This window comes from Scophthalmus maximus, chromosome 5 (assembly GCF_022379125.1).
Source record: "Scophthalmus maximus strain ysfricsl-2021 chromosome 5, ASM2237912v1, whole genome shotgun sequence".
NCBI lineage: Eukaryota > Metazoa > Chordata > Actinopteri > Pleuronectiformes > Scophthalmidae > Scophthalmus > Scophthalmus maximus.
In genome coordinates this window covers 17,668,771-17,689,596 of record NC_061519.1, presented here as the reverse complement: position 1 = coordinate 17,689,596, position 20,826 = coordinate 17,668,771, and the positions used below count along the sequence as shown (strand labels likewise).

General features: G+C 42.4%; 1 protein-coding gene across 9 annotated transcripts in view; it reads right to left on the bottom strand.

The window, feature by feature from the left end:
* The window catches only part of kmt2cb (lysine (K)-specific methyltransferase 2Cb), a 58,300-nt gene extending 41,712 nt beyond the window's left edge, over nucleotides 1-16,588 (bottom strand). For 7 of the 9 annotated variants that reach the window (XM_047331798.1, XM_047331802.1, XM_047331801.1 and 4 more), the window contains exons 1-9: nucleotides 15,595-16,365; nucleotides 11,197-11,385; nucleotides 6,793-6,881; nucleotides 5,069-5,216; nucleotides 3,875-4,081; nucleotides 2,306-2,415; nucleotides 2,081-2,190; nucleotides 1,245-1,407; nucleotides 949-1,120 (exon numbers count right to left, since the gene is read on the bottom strand). In XM_047331798.1, the coding sequence (XP_047187754.1) occupies nucleotides 949-1,120; nucleotides 1,245-1,407; nucleotides 2,081-2,190; nucleotides 2,306-2,415; nucleotides 3,875-4,081; nucleotides 5,069-5,216; nucleotides 6,793-6,881; nucleotides 11,197-11,384 (1,187 nt within the window). In that variant the 5' untranslated portion in view covers nucleotide 11,385; nucleotides 15,595-16,365. Of the gene's footprint in view, nucleotides 1-948; nucleotides 1,121-1,244; nucleotides 1,408-2,080; nucleotides 2,191-2,305; nucleotides 2,416-3,874; nucleotides 4,082-5,068; nucleotides 5,217-6,792; nucleotides 6,882-11,196; nucleotides 11,386-15,594; nucleotides 16,366-16,425 lie in introns of those variants that run through there. The other 2 variants (XM_047331799.1, XM_047331800.1) reach the window with 2 other exon arrangements.
* Between the last annotated feature and the right edge of the window lie 4,238 nt (nucleotides 16,589-20,826).

Sequence of the window (20,826 nt, the reverse complement as noted above, 5' to 3'; positions counted from 1 at the left end):
CTGCTGTTCAATGGCCAGCAGTGTAATGTTTTTTTTGTTGGTAAACACAGCGTGTAAGCAGTTAATAAGGGGATTTTTAAATTGTTCTTTATAAGAATGGTTAACGGAAAATTGCAGGATCAGGGATTCAAAACAAGTGTAGTGCTTGTTCCTGCAGAAATGTTAGCATGCTAAAATATTAGCTTAGCTGATATGCAGTAGCTCAGGGCATGTTACTGTGCGTCATTGTGTGTGGGGGTGCTGCTTCTCTAATTGCTTGGCTTGGAAATGAGTAAGACTGGGGATTAGTTGGGGGGGGGGGGGGGACCTGACTGTAAACACACAATTGGCCTGGATATAGTATAGTATATAGTATTTCCATTATTTTCCCGGGCTTAAGTATTTGAAGGAATACCACAATTTGGAACCAGTCTCAATTCCCATGACATCCATTACAGTTAGAGTATATATAATGAACCCAAACTCAATCTTGAATGCTAAGCATCGGAGGGGCAATGAATAACCTGCAAGCACTTTGTGTATTGGCTTTATTTGTATATAGGTGTTTCATAATGATGCAAAATTTTTCTGCACCGGGAGAAATCAAGCCTGTTTTAGTGAAAACATCCATAACTTTTTTGCCGTCCTCTGATCGGGTCTAACGTCAGTCCTGCTCTGTACGAGTGTACTGTATGCGCACGCCGTCCTATGTCAATATTAAAACTGAAAGCTTAGCTCACCTATAGCAAAAATTCCTGTTTGCTAGCAGATCTCCTGTCCTGTTTGAATAAGTTCAGAGAATATACAACTGAACATCTAATTAGCTCCTCATAAAACCTCAGACGTCTACAAAACAGCAGCGATTATCATGCGTGGTAGCTATAGAGAAAATTAGTAGTGAGAGAAGCTAGAACTGACGGAAACATTCAGTACGGGATGCGTAATTGAAGGTGTGAAAAGGTGACTTACTTGCATGTCTGGCAGACCTTGCACTCAGGGCACTGCCAACCTGCCCTCCTTAGAGGGGTCACGGCCATGTCCAGGCATATTCCGTGGTAATGCTGACCACAACTGGTGCAGAAGAGCTGGTCCAGTAGGTCCCCTGGGCTATCGCATAGTGCGCAATTTACATCATCTACAACTACGGGCAAGACAATTAAAGAAATGGACTTAGAGTGAGAAAAACAAGGGAGTGAAGGTTCTTTTTGACAATGCAGTTGATAAAATCCCTGAGTTATTTCCAAAATTTACTGTACCCAACTTACATTTTTGAATGGCCAATTCAATGTGTTCTGGGCAGAGGAGCGAGAGACTCCTGATATCCTGAAAGGTCCCAGCTGCCCCTGCACAGGGGTAATGGTAAAGTTGAGCACATCCTTCAGCACAGCACTTAATGGATGCTCCAAGGCGCTTACAGTATGCACAGTGCTGCAGGAAGAGAGACATCACAAAATAAGTCAAAAATGTCCTTAATTTAAATGAATACATTTCTAAAAACGCAGAAGGAATCAGCTAACAACCTATATAGGTAATATTCTACAGTAGCCACTTGAATAGAATTAATAAATTGAATTCTATATATTTACTTAATTTGTTGACAGAGTGCATACATTCAATTGTAGGTTTGTCTAAATTCTGCATTCACAAACTTAATGAATGAACTAAATCATTGTTACTTTCACCTGGACGTTTGTTCCAAGACAAGTGAAAGGTAAATTTATTTTAAAAAGTTAACGTCAAGGCCTGTCACAGTTCCCATTTCTCTCAGTTCTGCGAGTGTGCACAAACAGCCACTCTTGAGTTCAAGTGGAAGATTTGCTGATGGGCTACGCACCCACTGGGCTGCAAACGCAATCGGGGAGCTTTGAGCTGTGCCACTGCTAACGCTAGGAGCTAAGCTGCCATGAGAGCTCAGCCCTGTTGAGTGGCATGACCTTTTCCATTTCACAGCTGAGAGATCCACGCTGCCAGGCCGACCTTTACCAGCCAGTCTGATCCATCAGCTTTGCTGTGCCTCACTGAAGCAGACCCTCCCTGCTGCCCCAACACATTAAGATGGTGTTAACACCTATTAGTCCGCAGATGTTCTTTCTTGACTCACCTTTGTGCTCCCTGAGTCAATGGCTCTGTCCACATTAAGCAGAGATTGTCCCTCGCTCTCACAAACACCTTCGGACCACAAGGCACAACTCTGATGTGCCCAGCATTGCCCTGGAATGTGAATAAAATATATATTAAGATGAAGCATTCATATCTAAATGTTAATTCTCCGATAAAACCATCAAATTTGTTAAAAACAGAAAGAGGTTTAGTCTGTTTGTCTCACCTGACTCAAAGACAGACTGGACTTTAAGATCTTGTGGAAGTCCAACATGAGACAGTTCATCCCAAAATCGACTGGCTGGGTCTGGTTCTTCCTCGCAGCTTTCACACACACTGGAAGAAAAAGGACAAAGTTAGCAGAAGAAAGCACACAATCAAATTTGTCTGGGAGGAGTAAAAAGCTTGAGATTTGCGAGAAAGAACAGCCTGAATCAACTTAAAAATGAAACAAAAAACAGAGACATAAAAGGTAGAGGACGATTGGCAGTTTTTACAAAAGCAGAGAGATGTAGACAGAGAGAATGAGCTGGGGGGGAAATGTTAGAGAGCAAATAAAAAGCTGTGGGGGAGGAGGGAGGAGGAGGAGGAGGAGGAGGAGGAGGAGGAGGAGGAGGAGGAGGAAGAGGGCCATCTTGTTTGGTGTGTGCACAAGAGGCTGGCTGTTCTGTCTCATAAAATCTGCTGAAAAGGATGTGTTTCTCCGAGTCCCTGGCTTGAACTAGTGAGTCGCATAGCATGCGGAAAATGTGGAGAGGGAGCATTAGCATTTAAAAAGGACCTAAGTTCCAGTAAACAAACCACTGGCCAAAATCAAGAGTCTGGCTTCTGGAAGCATGATGGTGCAAACATGACAAACAGCCTTGAAAGATTATTGTTTAGAGCATAAAGTTTCCTCACAGGTTACAAAATGATCTTCGCCCACAGTCCCCTCCCCCCCTTTGTCCACCATCACTGCTCCTCTGACAAATCAATATACAATTTATCCTCCTGCCATGGGCTCCCTACTCTGCCTCTGCGTGGCACAACCGAGGGCTGGCCCCATTGACCAATCACACAGCAACAGCACAACAGCTACTGGTTGGGCTTGGCACACTGCCAGACTGCTCACACTGCCCATGACATTATTTCACAGGGAACCCGGAGAGGCACCCAATTGGTTCCAAAGGACCAAAACAAATTAGGCAGCTGACCAAAAAACACACACACACACACACACACACACACACACACACACACACACACACACACACACACACACACACACACACACACACACACACACACACACACACACACACACACACACACACACACACACACACACACACACACACACACACACACACACACACACACACACACGATTGGGCATCTCTCAGCCTTAGGTCACTAAGGCAAATTGATTTAGACTTCAAATGAAGAGTGACAATGTAACCTGCTAACTGGGGGATGCCCTTTGCCTTGTGAGGTCTGTGTATGTGTTTGTGTGCTTGGTTCTTTGTGTGCATGGGAGAATGTGTATGTTAAAATCTATAAACACATTTATTAATTTATCACCATAGAGGAATTTCATCCAACATAAAAGTCTCAATTTTATAATAATAAAAAAAAAACTATGTTCAACGTGTACAGAAACTCAGGACAAGCAAACAATCAATGACGCCATAGGTTAATTCTGATTTGATGCAGCTCATTAACTTCCATCAGAGGGACACCACAGATCAAATTGCTTTTCTGACCAACACTGACAGCCAAACCGTTTTTGATAACACTGTCAGCCAGGCCTACTTACATCGACTTTTCCCTCTGTCCTGAGGTGGTCTCTCCAGCCATTTTTGGCTGAGTGGTTTTATCACCATCACTGCTATCACTTGTCGAGCCTCCTCCACACTTCTGGCTGAACAGTGCTTCAAGCTGAGGCGTGGAGCAGAATACTTGCAGATCCCCCTGACCCAACAGGCTACGGCCACCGCAGTAACAGAAGGCACAGAGACGCTCACTGAAACAAAGAAAATGGGTGGTAGGGGGTGTTTAATTATATATACCTACTGTGACTTAAGACAGTGCCATGCATGTCAACATTAATTAAGGCCTTCTTTTTCTGGGAATGCGACTGAAATATAAACACACAAGGCCTTTGTTCTGTGGCAGAGGCTTAATTTTAACCACAGTAAGTGGTAATTTAGCATGAAGACCTACTGGTTGAAAACAAAAACCTTACATGGATAACGTTAACGTAATGATTATGGAAATATTGCAGATTCCATGTAAGAAAGGCATTATCGACAAAAGTAGCCAAGAGATGGAAAGTGCAGTAAATATTTATCACATTTTTAAGCAATGAGTTGGTCTTGTTAATAAGATCCCCAGAGATGCTGCTCGACTGCCCTCCATCACTAACATCAATAGCAGAGACAGGCCAGGAGATGGATTATAACCTTTAACAGAGTGGCACCTGGTAAGAGACTGCTGCCTTAACCAGCACATTTGATCCATCCATGCATGTGCACACAGCAACGCAAACACACGTGTCAGGTTGCAGCATACAAATGCACAATTGCATACTAGTGCCTGTGCATGTAGACGAGGGATGTTCCCTTTAAAAAAACAATTTCCCAGAAATTTAACAGAAATTTAAATTTTGTCTAAAATTTAGCATAATGTAATGAGGAACACGGTGTCTGCAGATAAATTATGTCACATTGGTTTAGTATTGATAACAACATTCGCAGTTCTGGCACAAACAGCCTTCTTTGCTTTCAGGTTAACCTCTACATGCCTGCACTGAATGTGGTTATATACCAGTTTACAACTTCAACCATACAACCTTTATATCAATTTTAATTTTGTAGCTCAAAAAACTGCCTAAAGTCGCTATATTTATCAAATGTCGTATGTGCTACTTTAAAAAACTTGTGCATTTAAAAATACAAGGTTATTTATTCCTCAAACAACCGTGTTCCAGGGGAAGTTTAGCGTCTCTTACCTGCTTTTGACTTCTCTACTTCCTGGGACAGATGGTCCTGCTGAATTCTCAGCTGGAGGGCTCTGGGCCAGAGTGCAAGAGGCCTCGTCCTTCTCTGGCACCTCACTGGTCACCACTTCCACAGTCTCCACTGGCAGGATTTGTGTTTCTGATGGTAACAAAAGAAACAATCAGTTAGTCAGTGAAGAAACAACAATTTAGAGAGCATTGGATCCCTCCAGTGCATCTCTAGGTTTCGCAGCACGTTCCAACTCCCCTGTCCTATTAGTTGCTCTTCAATTTATTGCCAATTTTTACTGTAAAGTCAGGACACAATGTCTGACTGGTACAAGCTGTCATAGGGAAAATTGACTGCATCCTAGTCAGTTTCCTCCAGGTCAGAAAACACAGCCTGTATTAGTGAGATGGATGGTAAAATATGGGGAACATATGTTCAAGCACTGATTACAGTAAACCCACTGGGAACATCAAGCTCCTGTGCAGAATAGCAATAATAACGCAGGCAGGGAGAAAACGATTAATAGATTCAAAAATGTCTTAAGAAGTGGGGTCCAATATCAATAGGGAAATTTTTTGCATGAATTACAACTGAACTGAGTGATTTTTATCTAGATTTAAAAAGACAACGTTCCCTGTGATATATAATACAAAAATAAAACCCTCCCAAAAGTCCATCTCTCTTGGACATGCACATTTTTTATTAACATAATGTAATTATACCACAATCATTCGGTGTCATGCAATGGAATTACACAAGGACGAATTCAAGCTCATTACCTCCTAATAACTAAATGTACCTGTGAAAGACTTATAGTCTTACGGCATGAGTGTGAAATAAAACCTTTGTTTTCTATAACATAACATTGAACAAAGATAATATTCTTATAATCCTTTAATATGTCACTAGGCTACAATTGTCAAGGTAGAAATGTTTAAGTATGTGGTTACTGGATAGGAATATTTTCAAATACATTTAAAATCTTTACACAAAGCAGGAGTTACACAATGACAGAGGATTTATTACACCCATGTCTTGTCCTTTTCAGGACACTCACATATCACTTTACCGCAATGGTATAGAAAATTTCATTTAGTCAAAAGTCTGGAGGCAGAGAGACACTGAAACCTAAGAGCATACTCAGTTCTTTCGTAAAATAGTTTTGTTTTTTTTATAAAATGTTTACGATAGAAATTGCCTGCTGTTGGTACATGGTAAACTACAACTAATAAAAAAAAAGAAGCTAGCCACTGGAATTTGATTCCCCCACTATCTCCAGCACAGCAACAGGGCGGCACTGAGGTGTATAAGAATGGGAGGCATGATCAGATGACGTGATGTACACACATAAAAAAGCATATAAATGGGTCTAGAGAGACTGATGGGATTTTAAAAAGCTTTTAGAGGGCATTAGCCTTGGGCTCTTTCCCACTGCACCTCAATGCCAATCTCAGAGCAGGAGGAGAGATGGAAGCAGTAGCAGGGAGAAGAAGAAAAAAATACCCACCCACTGCAGCTTCACAGCTCAAGCTAAACCTTTTCAATTATAGCACTGAAGTAGAAGCATGGGGTGCCAAGAAAAAGCTCTCATCCATCCTTCTCCAGGAAAGGTAGACTCGTCTGCCTTTACTGAAAAATGCTCTCAAGCATTCTGCATGAGGCTGCTTGGATGTTCAAGTCTCATGTCAGTACCAACCAATGTTTACATAAAAGTGCAAAGTCTCACCTGTGTCCTGAGTGCCTATGGACTCTGTTATCTCTGTCCCATCCATACTGTCCTCCTCATCTACAGCAACCCTTCCTCTGGTGCGACCCCTGGGGTAAGGAAGAGAGACAAACAAATAAACAGAGGCAGTGAAAAAGAACAAGGCGAGGGGAAGTGTTTGGGATTGCCTCAAAAGAGGGGGCGGCGGTGCAGCAATGAATTAGTTAAATATAGTCACAGCTGTCACTAATTTTTAATGGAGGCACACAAGCCGCTGGGCAGGAGAGAAGGGTGGGAGACTGGGGGGGGCATCGATAAGAGACTGGTAGTACGTCGGCTTTAAAGATAGAAGGCATCTCTGATTCAAAGAAAATTCTGGAAAAAACACAGTGAATCAGAATCAAGACGCACTGTGGCATTCATGTAACAACACCCACAAACACATCAAAATGTGCTGCTGCTCGTACACCAGAGTTGCCATGTGTGTGTTCATCTTCAGTGCAAGTTAATCATGTCCCTCGAGGGATGAACACTAATTAGAGTCTAGCTGAACATGCTCTAGTTGAAATTCAGATCAGAATACAGACGTTACTTATTATGTAATAACAGCGCTGTAATTTTACACAAAAACCGCATCTAATCATGAATGTGTATGAGTCATGTTTGGGATTTTCTACTATCATATCTGTAGGGTTATTTGACTCTGGATGTAAATGAAAATTTCATATGACTTTGACTAATTCATCAAGGTGCAGCTGATTGGGTTTCTAAAGCATTTCACTTTCTTTTGACGATTTTTCTTTTGTGTATTGGCAAATTTTGATAATTAAAGAAATAACTTTAAGAGTGGACGCAATGAAACTCCATCTTGAGATCCGTTCTTCATGTGTCATTACTTCTTGTCAAGAATCAAATCTTAGCCTTTTTTCAAAAACTTCCCCCGTCATCTGTTTAGAAGATGTTGCCATTATACCATTATTTTACTGAAAATACCCAGTCAGCAAATCAGACAATCACATATGACATTTCCAACCAAATGCCTGTGTGCCAATGGACACACCAGCACCTACCCCTCTGTTACACAGAATGGAAAGCTCTGTTGGGGGGGGGGGGGGGGGGGGGGGGGGCCTGAATTTTCAATGCCACTGGAGAGAAAAATCACAAATGGCTGGATGCCAAATCAACTCCTCCCTCTAAATGACTTCCATGCCAAGATAAGGAGCAACCCAAAAACCTCAAGAATAACAGAAGAGGCCTTGAGCAAACCTTGGCTAAAAATGCAATTACCTGCGAGTCAAACATTAATATCTTAATAAGGTGGAAAAAACAACATTTACACAGAGCTATTTTCCTGTTCTTGCAAAGGTGTACACAGCAACAGTTTAGTTGTTTGTACCACATGCACTGACAAACAAGTTAATCAACAACAATGGTTATACAATAGTAAATTTAGATTCAAAAGTCAGTTCTCACAAAATTTCTCATTAAAATTTTGATGTTGATGTACAACTGATTATGAGACAAGGAGCTGGAACATATTGCAGTAAAAAAAGAAAAACAGAAATGAATCATACATGACTGAAATTATATAAATTTCAAAACTATACTTCACCTGACGAGCACAACAAAAAGAGGTCAGAGATATGCAACAGATACCAGGAGCATGCTAAATGTGTAGTATAATAAACCTTTCACAAGTTACAGGGATATATCAAGTTTAAGCTTCTATATTGGCCACACCGTCTCTATCACAGGCTTTTCGGCAATCACACTCACAATAACTACAACTAATGACATCTAAGTGGGTTTTGATTCCAGGAGGCAAACCCAGATTCAGAAAGCAGCTGTCTGACATTTTCATATATGACCACAATTAGTGTATACAAACTGGTTGGTGTTGACCTCTTTACACAACCTGCTACACAAGACTCTATTGTAATTACATATTACAAGGCCAAACAAATTGAATTGCAGCACCGAGTCAGACGTATTTTTTCACTGACAAATGACTCAAGACTCACACACACACACACACACACACACACACACACACACACACACACACACACACACACACACACACACACACACACACACACACACACACACACACACACACACACACACACACACACACACACACACACACACACACACACACACACACACACACACACACACACACACACACACGGAGAGAGGGGGGAAAAAAAGAGAAAAGGTGAAAATAATGCCTTGGTAAGTAGTCCCAGCTAGCAGACTGCTGCCTGGAAAACCTGACACGGATCACTGTCACTCTGACATGGACCAACTAGCAGATGGAGCGTGGGCAAGTCAAGTAAATTCTAACAACCAGGGCTACAACAGTGATTTCTGACACGTCCTCCTTTGTCACAAGGAAACTGGCTGATCCACACTTAACACTGGTCATTTTTATGTTTATTTATACATATTGCTGATATCCATGAGAGGAGGCAGCCAAATTTTCTGACCACAAGATTGAGAGAAAAATTGTGATTGATAGTGCCACCATAGAATACTTTGGTTCCAAATCTGTCAAACTGGTATAGATTTAAGCAAGGGGCATTCATTAGCCTATTGTGTACTATGACTAATAGAGAGATTACAAATGAGGTGCATCCACAAAGCTCTGATCATTGTTGAGAGATGGTGGAGGTATAGGACTATCAAGTTTTCAGGCTCTTCAGTGGTTCAAATTCAATGACATCTGAGATGAGATAAATATTTGTGGTATCAATACTGATCTTAATAACTCAGGGTTCTTGCACCATTTTTCAAATTTAAGTCAAATTGTATACTTTTTAGACCGTTTAAGACCACCAAATCTCATTAATAAGATATTAATAACAAACTTAATAGCTTCATTATGTCCTAATAGTCCTTGTGCATCCTCAAAAAACAACCTAGCCTATTATTAGTATATGGCGGGATAGGCAGTCTTAGTTTTACCACAGGTGAAAGACTTTGCATAGTCTGAATCAGAGAACATAGCGCTGAAGACGCTACTTATGTCCATGTTGGATTTGCATGAATGGCGTCTGCTCACCGTGTGAAGAACCCACAATACCTCCACCCTTTGAGTTTCTGGTGGCGACACAAAAACTGATCAAAGCCGACCGCTGAAAAGCAGCGAGGGAGTCTGAATTTTTGGGTCTGCTTCGTTAAAACAACGCAAGCATTAGCCTGACTAGCCGCCGCGGTGTACCGCTTGTGTTTTTGCGAGCTCATGTGGGATTCAAGGGCTTTCACTCCCATGGTCCCTAATGTGAACGTCTTACGCCATAAATTAAACCTTGCCTCGTTGTCTCCTGACTCCACACACCCACGAAACCTGTCCTCGTCCAACCATTTTTCATTAAACTTGCATCGGCCCATCCTGAACGTAGCATCCACGGCTAATAAGGTGAAACGCATGCATCACGGTCACTCCAGCTAGCTTACATAACGTAAAACTCCTGAAGATGCCGTAGGGCTACATAGGCTACAAACGGCTACGAAGGCAACCAGAGACACACTTGGGGATTCACGGTAGGCTATTGTGTGTGACAATCTGTGACAATTTACCCAATCATCTTAAGACACCGTCTGCAAATTTAATACCTACAACAAATTTACAGTAAAATTAAAACAATTTATGACCTTTATTTCACCAAATTTAATTCAAGACATTTTAAGACTTTTTAAGGACCCGCAGGAACCCTGTTACTATGTCAACCATTCTAGCTGTGATCCGCAGCCTCGTCTGAAGCCTGTTTTGACACATAGTCTTAATTCTGATAGTGACAACATTGACCATTACCACAACAGAAATAGCTACAAGAGCTGAGGACATATCTGCTGATGGTTTGCTCTGGACCGGTTCATCAACATGAAACAATTCAAGTCCGTCCTTCCAATGTGGCATTAAAGCATCATCTGGGTGCTTGCAGATTAAACGATCCGTTGGGAGCCGGGTATTAAGATTGATTGAGGGGACAGACTAAGGCGAGAGTTAAGAATCTTGCAGGCATTTTATTACAGAGCACCTCTAAACTGCATCATATGTTGCTATGGGAGTCACAAAGATGCCAGACATCTTGTATAGTCCTCATAGGAAATTTCTGTGCTGGCGTTACTCAAAATCAAGCTGCTGTGGAACTGTCAAAAACATCTACATCACACGGACTCATGGTCACCATAATTCCTACAATGAGAGAAAAAAAATCTCCAAGCTAAATGGCCAGAAAAGGACCAGTTTTGAACAACCAATATTTCAGCGATGCCAAAAACACCAATAAATATTCTGTATTCCACCTAGAACATATTCAATATTCCACATACTTTAGAATAACCCATGTTACACTGGTTTCTTAGAAATGTATAAAATACAAAGTGATGTCTTTGCATGTTGAGGTAAAAACCTACTTCTTTCTGTTCTTAGGTATGGATGAGGGTGGTGCCTGGGGTGTGATGGCAGCAGCATCCTTGCGCGGCCTGCCACGTGGTCGCTTGTCTGCGTGGGCAGGACTTCCTGTGGACGTGGTCCCTACACTGCTGGAGGGCGGTGAGGGTCCCTGGTCAGAGGGCTCCACAGTCTTATCCTCTGATGACATTCTGGGAAAAAAATTGGTAAGAAAGATGAGATCATGATACGTGTTAAATGGCAGGTAACGAAACGCTAAAAGGGCAAACAGAAGCCGATATTCAGCTCATCTGAATTCATATTCTTAACCGGCTCCTAAAGAATTGATACGGAAAACGAGCTGATGGCATGTCATGGGGGGGGGGGGATCAACCTTGATGGTTTGAAGAATGAGCATGGCCTGCAGCCTCATTCTCTGACATTTCAGGATGTCCATATATTTGTTGAGCATATTTAAGCATACAAATGGCTTATGTGATGACGCGTGCTCCACTGGCAATTGTTTCTGATAAAAACTCAGAAAACATCGTCAAATTCTCAGATCTGTTTGATCCTGTGTCACCAGACTACAAGTTCCTGGGCATCCTCTTTACCCCTGCCTTTCCTTCAAATTCACCCTCTGTGAAAAATGTTTAACATTGCGCAAAGAAATGTCCACCAACTCAGCGTCCGTCCAATGTGAGTGGAAGCATCCTGCAATCACTCTGCATCCAGTCGCTCCAGGATTTCCATTTTACTGCAACCCACCCACTAAAAGAAAACCAACTACAAACCCTTCAATGGTATATATATGGTGAATACTACCCTTCAGTCGTATTTTACACTGTAAAGTGAGATTAATACATGACCCAAGGCCAAGAATGAAAAACAAAACAAAAGGTAAACTGATTAAAATTCCCTTCTGATTGTGCAAACCATGTTTGGATAATAGAAATGTGTTTACTGCCGTAGAGCATTCTGTACCAATTATATTGCATGTTTGGGTGAGTTAGATGATTGTGGGTAATGTTGCTAAAAGTCAGTGAATAGGACTTCTTAATGCACAAGATCGCTTTACAGTTGTCAGTTACAGCAGTCAAATTCACACAGATAAAACCAAACAAAAGTGTAAATGCATTATCATTTTATGTAAATTCAGCTTGTTCATGGAATTATATTGTACCAACTTTTCACAACAATCACGCTACTACACTTTTCTTACGTGTCCTGGTCCAGTCACATGCCTAAAAGAGTGTCAGACTAAATTGCGAAAAAGCTTGTACTCAGCAGCCTGTTTCGACAGTGTGATCATCCTATTCTTGCAAATGACAGCAGCCAATTGCACTTTTGTAAAGTTATTCTGTGATGAAGTATTCCTATTGAACCAATTAGTGAAAAATTAAACCCCTTATTAAAATCTATTCTTGCGTCTGTGGTGTATTTTAGGCCACTGAGTCGATACCTGTTGGGTAAACCAATTGCTTTCTTTTTCAGACTGGATTTCAACCTGTATAGCACGTCTCCAAATGCAATCTTGCCTTTTGATTCTGAGGTATTAAAACCAAATACTAATGATGACAATTGGCCATTTCCATTGACAAATAAAAGGTATAGCACGTCTCCAAATGCAATCTTGCCTTTTGATTCTGAGGTATTAAAACCAAATCCTAATGATGACAATTGGCCATTTCCATTGACAAATAAAAGGAATAACCAACATTACCTGTCTTAATAAGGTGTTGGGACACTAAAACCTGCCATACTAGTTAAAATGCTTATTGCCATAGACTCAACAAGTCCCTATTGGAGGGAGTCTACCAAAAGATATTCCTTCATTTGGTGATCTATGGAGTTAAACTGATATACGGTGTGGTAACAGCAAAGGGCACATCATTTTGTGCTCAAACCATTCTGTGACCTCCGTACTTTGACTGTGCTACAGGAAAGTGATGCATCACAGCAAATGGCTTCTTCATCCCTGAGAGCGTAATGCTACATGATAATTGGTTTATACAAATCAAGAATTGTTCTTCAAATTAAAAGTGGATGTTTCCAATAAACAAGCTCACAAAAGAAAGCTGCATGACCTGACCAGTCCTTAGTGTCATAGGACAAACACCCTGTCCATAATAGATGCAATTTGACTGTGTGACTTGACTTAATGTGACTGACGACATCTTGGACTGAGAGCACGAACACCAATTTAATAGCAGAACTGCAGCTGTTGCTGTTGTGCTGCTTTCACTGCATAACCAAGGAAGGGACAAGGACAAAGTTAACAATTGGCTAGTGAAATAGCCAGCTAAAAACTGGATGTTTTAGCAGTAGTTGGGGGGGTGAGAGTTAAAAGGCAAGAGAATATATAATTAAAATTTCTCACATGGTCAGTACCATCTAATGGGATGCTCATGCTGCCTTGTGTCTGCAGGTCAGGTAGGCAGGTAACTAGTTGCTAAGACAGGTCTAACCATGGTACTGCTTTAAATGATAACATTGTAAACATATCTTTTTAAAGGCTAACTGGCAATAGCTAAATTTTTGGTCCATGATTTTTTTATGTATGCTTATATAGTAACATTAGATCTTTTATGTTTCACTATGTCTTTTGACCAGGCAGTTATTCAATATGATAAAGAGGAAAATACCATTGAACCCTAGTAAGGCCTAGCAGGGCTGTGACAAATACACTCTGATAAATCAGACATTACTGATAATGAAGCGGAGATAGTTACCACGTTTGTTTTGAACTCATTTACCGACACAATGATCAACATCTGAAATTAGCCAATTTCACAAAACATCACCTCGTACAATGTTTTCATCCACCAACAATTTCAGATGGTTCCTCTGCACAGAGACGCTTGTTTTACACAAACATGCAAATACGTCAGACTACATTGTGACTGATATTTTGAATGAGTCATGAGAGTCAACTTTCCTAGCTTTTTTACAAAAGGGTTTTTTAAATCACGCCTCATTACACTGTATCCTTTGCAATGTAGCTTATTGTACATCAGTACAAGGCAATGTCAATACTTGTTAGTGATGTGTTGTTCAGCCCCACGTCACATTAACGTGCTCTCAGTGCCGATTATCATAGTAAACAGTTATTAAAAAAATCACTGCTGCTGTGGATAGTGTGGGACGTGGTTTAGGAGGACATTGTATGGTCCGGGCTCATTTCCACATCTCAATAAGAATTTGGTCCGACTGAGCCGGGAGAGCCGAGGTCTCGATGGTTGCTGTTCGATACCGTGGGACCAACCCATTCTCTCGCTGCTGAATATGTCGCAATTCTCTGTTTCTCCATTGTACACGTTGGCCTTCAACATCGTCCGGGGCTCTGTGGACGGATGGACCGAACGCCACAAGAAATTGTCCCTACAGCAGTTGAATTGTCACCAATGATCCGGATAACAGGAGCTCGAATGGGACCCCCTTCCATCACAAACATGGAACCAGACTCAAGCTCCCGAAGCAGCACTACACACAAGTATTAGTCGAACCAGGATCATTTCATGAGTGGATTCAAAAACCAGGCAGGTCCCAACTGAAGGGGATCTGGGGCTCTGGCGCTAACACTGGCTTTTGTTAACTCGAGCCTGGGCACAAAGCAGTTGCGCACGGCTAGCGGCGGCTAGCCTGTTGTGTTCAACTGGGTCGCCCGTTTCTCCGGCGGACGTCGCCTGACGCCGTGACAGAACCGGACGACCGGGCTCCGGTCCGGGCGACGTCTCTCGCGATCGATCGACTTCGACCGAGGTTCACGCGAGCAGCAAACAGGTTCACCCGCGGTCGCCGCGTCCGTCCGCTGTGCCACAACTACTGTAACAGCCCCGCGGGCGAGGGGGGCAACTTCATCCGACAACCTTTGCCACACGCCCGTTAGCAAACTTGCGATGAGCATCTGTGCCCAACACACACACACACACACACACACACACACACACACACACACACACACAAAGGCTCGGTCTATTCAACGGAACGGAACAGTTCCGGGGAACTACAACCGCTGCGCGTAAAGTGAAAACGATACGCGACACAATGACGTAAGCTTTAAATATTCTGCCCTTTTTTTCGTGTGTGTGTGTGTGTGTGTGTGTGTGTGTGTGTGTGTGTGTGTGTGTTTTGTGGCGGTGGTTCGTGCGTGACGATGCGTGTCGAAGTGTCGCGCTCGGGCGGCCGACGAACCGCACCGGCCCCCGCGTGAGTGACCGGCGGCGGGCGCACCGCGGAGCGTTCGGTTGAACGTCCCGACCCGGTGAATAGCCTGAGTCACGAGAGCCGAGGCGGCGACAAACCCCCGAACAGCAGACGGGAGGCGGGCAACGTTGAGCTCGGCTCCTCTTTCCGAAGGCGCACGCCAAAAGAAACCCAGCGCACATGGGAGAAGCCTTCGACGTGTGTCGGCCGCTTACCTTCCAGCCCTATGAGCAGCGAGCTGTCCTCTTCATGTCCGAAACACTGGCGGATGAAACGTCGCACTTTGATCACCCAGCTAGCTAGCGAGCTAAGTGAGCTAGCTAGCCTCTCGCCAGCGGAGCAACACCGCAGTTCTCAGAAATGCAGAACGCATATCATTATATTCCAACGCTGCGATGTTAGTCCCAACTTTGCCCATTGGACGGAGCGGCGGCCGGCGTACCTCCAGCAGGGAACCGCTGCACTTGCAAACGCATTTGCGGATCACTTTCCTTTCTCCGGTGACAGCTGTCGTCGCACGAGTTGGGGTTATGTAGCTAGTTGCTGTTAGCCACCCAAGTCCACGGCCAGCAACGTTACCATTAACGTGTGGCCAAAACCGGAGCGCCCCCCCCCCCAAAAAAAAAATAAAAAAATCCAAGCGGCTGCAAAAGTCAACGCTGCGCAAAAACAAGGGGAAACTTTAAACGCGACGACCCCTCGGCGACGGTTCGGCGACGCGGGCGCCGACCGCTTGGCTGGCAACTGGTTCTATTTTCTTCAGCTGCGACGAGCTGCGGGACCGAGCGGCCAGTTAGGAGACTCTCGCGGCGAGCCTGCCACGCAGCAGCGACCGCCTCCCGAGACATGTACGAACAAACATTAGCTCGCCGAAAACAGCAGCCCGCCTGCCGCAGTGGCAGCACCGAGGCTCCGCTGGGAGATGGCCCGAAAATTAAGTTGAGGAGGACGCTTCGGCGTACTCCGTAACGGTGGCCATATCTAATGATAAGTGGCACCGAAGCACGGCCCCTCCAGGCTCCCCCCCGACAAATAGACCCACCTACCTCTGCCACAACTACGGGCGAGCGAATCTCTCCCCATCGACGAGACCCGTCGACGGAGGGGCGCTTCGTGAGGTCCGGCAGACGTTCAGCAACATCGACGGCAACGCATGATTCGAGAAACAGCACCAGGCAAAGCGTTGGACAATTTCTTCAAAATACTCTCTGACCCTGCGGAGGGATATGGGCATTTAGTAAATAAAATAATGGCGTGGGCGAGCTCGAAGAGACGGAGCGTGGATCCGAGAGAGGCTGGAGGCGGAGTGTCAACCGTTGGGTGCTCCGGCTCATGCAAATGTTCTCCGGCAGCAGCTGTGGGGAGCTGCCGGCAGCCTCCTCCGGAGCGAGAGACACACAAAGGTGGATCCACTTAAAGACGCGCCGTGGCGCTTCAGGGCTCCACCGCCCAGCCAGATGGGCCACGACCATCTCCACCTCCACCGGCCATCCCATCACAACGTCTCCTCTCCCTCTCACACCCGTCCGTGCGCCAACGCAGGCCCTCGCGTCAAGTGTTAAGTAGTTGTTGCCTGCAAACAGGCAGACATGCTGTACACGCAGGGGTTAAATTTCGCAAAAGCCCCCAGGGGTCGGCTTCCAGTGGCTGTTCATAATATGTTGTGGAGCGAGTGAGTGTTACGTGTTTACGTGCAACTCCCTTTGTGTTTCAGCGCGTTTACTCTGCAGCTCACTTAGTTTCTTCGATTGAAACCCTCAGGAAATTGATGTGGAGAAAAAAAAAAACATAGCCCTGTTCCTTTAAATGCTAAACCTGGTAACCCTCGGTGCCACTTCCCTGGGACATGAGCTCCCCCTGCTGGCTAATACAACGCAAGACACACACGAAGTGGCTTTTTTTGTGGCATGATTAATTAATAATTATTTGGAGACAATAACAGTATACAAATTAGTGTTAAATTAAAGGGAAAATCTAAATGAATAAGTGCAGATGGTTCCAAAAAATATTATCATGTTTTGTTTTGATGTAACATCCAAAAGATATACCTTTAGGCAGGACCATGTTCATTCATTCCCTACAGAGCTACAGAAAAGTGTACACTTTTTTGCAAAGAAGCACTGAAGTTGTGGAAACTGATGGTGGACCAATAAGACCTTAATAATACAGTACAATTTTTTCCTTGTGTGTCGTGTTGTTAGCAGTGGTAAGCTCTGTACAACGGAGCTCGATCCCATAAAAGGGTCAGAATGTATGGAAAATGGGTAAACAGCACAATTGGACAACATAACCCTACTTAAACAACAACAATATGGGAAAGAAAAAAAGAAGGGATCAAGTGATAAATGCCATAAAATCTATCAAGTAGTTTACACAAGTCCAGACAGTGACAAATTACAGGGAAAACATGGAAAGAAATGATCGGAAAAAAATCGGATGACATTGGTCACCCATCCATAGGTCGCAAGGGGTCACTGAATGGTTTGATGAGTGTGAAAATGAAGTGAATCAGCTACAGCCGTGATCTCACCAGATATCAACCACGTCTGTAAATTACAAGGCCCCTGTTTGCAGTGTAATGACCATTATTCTCATCAAATTTAATTTCCACACTGAAATGAGAATTGAGCGCGAAAGAAAGCATTTACATGTAATTCCCAGTTCTAATAGGAACACGTTCAGTGGATTTTTGTTTTAGATACACCATAAACCTATGTACTGTATTTTAATTAAATTTTTTTTAATTGTCTTTATTGATTTTTCATTACATTCACAAGATAATTATGTAATGTATTAAGGTATTTATCCGTCTTTTACTGGAACATTTTGGATGGAAGCTTAGAATATGTATGATGCACTTTTGGGTGAAGGCACAAAAAATGTTTTCAAAATTTTTCACCAGCATTATTTTATCCTTTGTCTTTGGTAACGATTCAATCTTGATGCATATATCGAAGTCATCCATCACAGTCAAATGAATGAATGAGAGCACCATGTGCACCGTATCATCAAGAGTCTCATTCTTGGGCCAGCGGTGTTGCCTGGTGTCAGTGGAGTGAGACACATAACGCATAGGAGTCACTTTCTACATGATGACCTTTGAGCTGGTGTTTGTTTTCACCACATTGACCTAATTACCTAGAAACACACCAAGCCGCTGTCAAGTGATGTATCAGTGATACTCTCGTGGATCTAATTCCTACAAGTGCAAAGCTGTTGTAGACCTGCTGTAGTTACCTGACTGTTTACCAACTTCAAAATAAAATTACAATTGGTTACACATAAATTAATTGTGTTTGGTTTTCAAATTGAAGTTTTCAATCTTGGTAACTTGTTTACTTTGGGTCGAACAAACTTAATTCATTTTCCATTTGAAGAAACTATTTTAAGTTGTAAACAATATTCACTTTTCAGTTTTCACTCAAGTCTTAACTTAAACTTATTTAAAGTTGATTCATGTCTATATATATTTTTTCACATTCCATTAAAAAAAAACCCTTGTTGGCCTCTTTCATCCATGATATTTTGACATGTCATAGTAACAACATTATCAATGGCTGAGCCCTGTTCAAGTGTCCCAGTAGTTCACCAGGAGGCTGAAACTGATGGATGATGATGAAATCGTTGGACTTCAGGCTGCAATATTTATACCTGAGATATTTCCAGATGTCGTCCAAAAAGCCTGAAACAACCAACCAGCCCTCAAATTCTTTTTTTAAAACATTAAAATGGCATTGTTCTTTTTTGTATTTCTAATTTGTATTCCATTGTATTTGTACTGTACCTGTAACTGCTATGGATATAAACATCAGTCTTGTTTCAGCACAACATTAAATGTATAAACTAAACTGATTTAGCATATCACTTAATTCACACTTGCAAACAAACACTAACTAATGTTTCTTCTGAATTAATATCAAACCAGTTCATTTGTTGAGATGTATTTTGGTAAATTACAGACAGAGGGCAGCATGACTCTGTTTTATTCAACACTGGGGATGATAATATGATCAAACATCAAAAAAATACTATCTCTCTGTCCTATTCAGCCTTTTCCCTCTCTTTCCCAACAGTTTTAATCAAAATTTACGTGAAAAACTGTATTAGTGTCTAGTTTGGGGTGGGGGTTTTTCCTCACCATGAGTATATTGTGAGATATTTTTGACTGTCTGACGTGAAATGATAAGTCCATCACATGTCAAGATATTTCTGATTTGCAGAGCCAGAGGAGTGACAAAAAATCATGTGTGAGGTCACAATGGTAAAGTGTAAATGATGTGTCTGGCATTAACTCTATTCGCTGATTGATGTTCAGACACATAGCGGAAGATCAACACATCTGAATTCATTGTACCAACGTGCACATTTCTGTTACAGACTCTCTACACCTTTTCATGACAATCCAAATCTCCATGTACATTTATAATGTGGGTTTTTTATAATTGTTCGCATAATACAATACAATAAGTCACCTCAGCAAAATACAACATAATTACATGCTGAATGGGTAAATGCTCAAAGAGCTCTTTTCTGGTTGTTGAGCTTAATTGACGCCCTTTGGCTATCAGCATTAAGGACTAATTTTCAGGAGAATACTAAGGCACTGTGACTGGGAGATTAAATAGGCTTTTTCCAAAGCTTACACTTTACTAGCCATGCAAGTCATCATGTGGGTGTAAAGTCTTGAAATGCAGTGGATCTGCTGTGTGGTTCTTACAAAATAACTCCCTTCTGTTTATGTCGGTGGATTTCTTTTCCCCTCGTGGTGATTTGAATTCATGCTATACATTAAATTTACTGATCGTTATAAGTGAAGTCTGACATTTTGTGTGTCGCAAGGCATGCAACGCATAACCATGCAACAATATATAAATACTGAAAAGTGATGTCAACCGCATGGACTAAAAACATTCAGAAGAAATATCATGATATTATTTTGCTCCTGTGGCAAAAACAGAAGAGAACAGAATATATGTGAATTTGCTCAAGGTAGGAATAAGGCAGCTGCAGAGTAACAGGACCGACAGCTACCAGGTGAGCAGATGGATCATATTAATATAATAAGAGAGACAAGAAACATGAAACCAGATGCTGGCAGGGCTCTTTGTCTGCAGAAGAACAGGTATTGTAGAATCCGGCTCATATGAATTCATTGCACAGGGCCATCATTATTTTTTCCCTAATTATATGCAGAACACAACTTTAGCATGTTGTAAAAGATTATTCTAAGTGTGAGTGCTGAAAACCACAGAGAGTACACAAACTTCAAAAGGCTCCAGGATAGAAACTCTGTTTTAATCTTTAATTTCAAGGAGATAAAATGTTTAAATATTTCAGAGACATATTTGCATCATAATTTCTTTGGACAACTGGGAGTTCGAACCCAGTGTGCGATGACTGTTACTTACCTTTAAATAGAGAGGGGTATTTGTCTAATTAAGGAACAA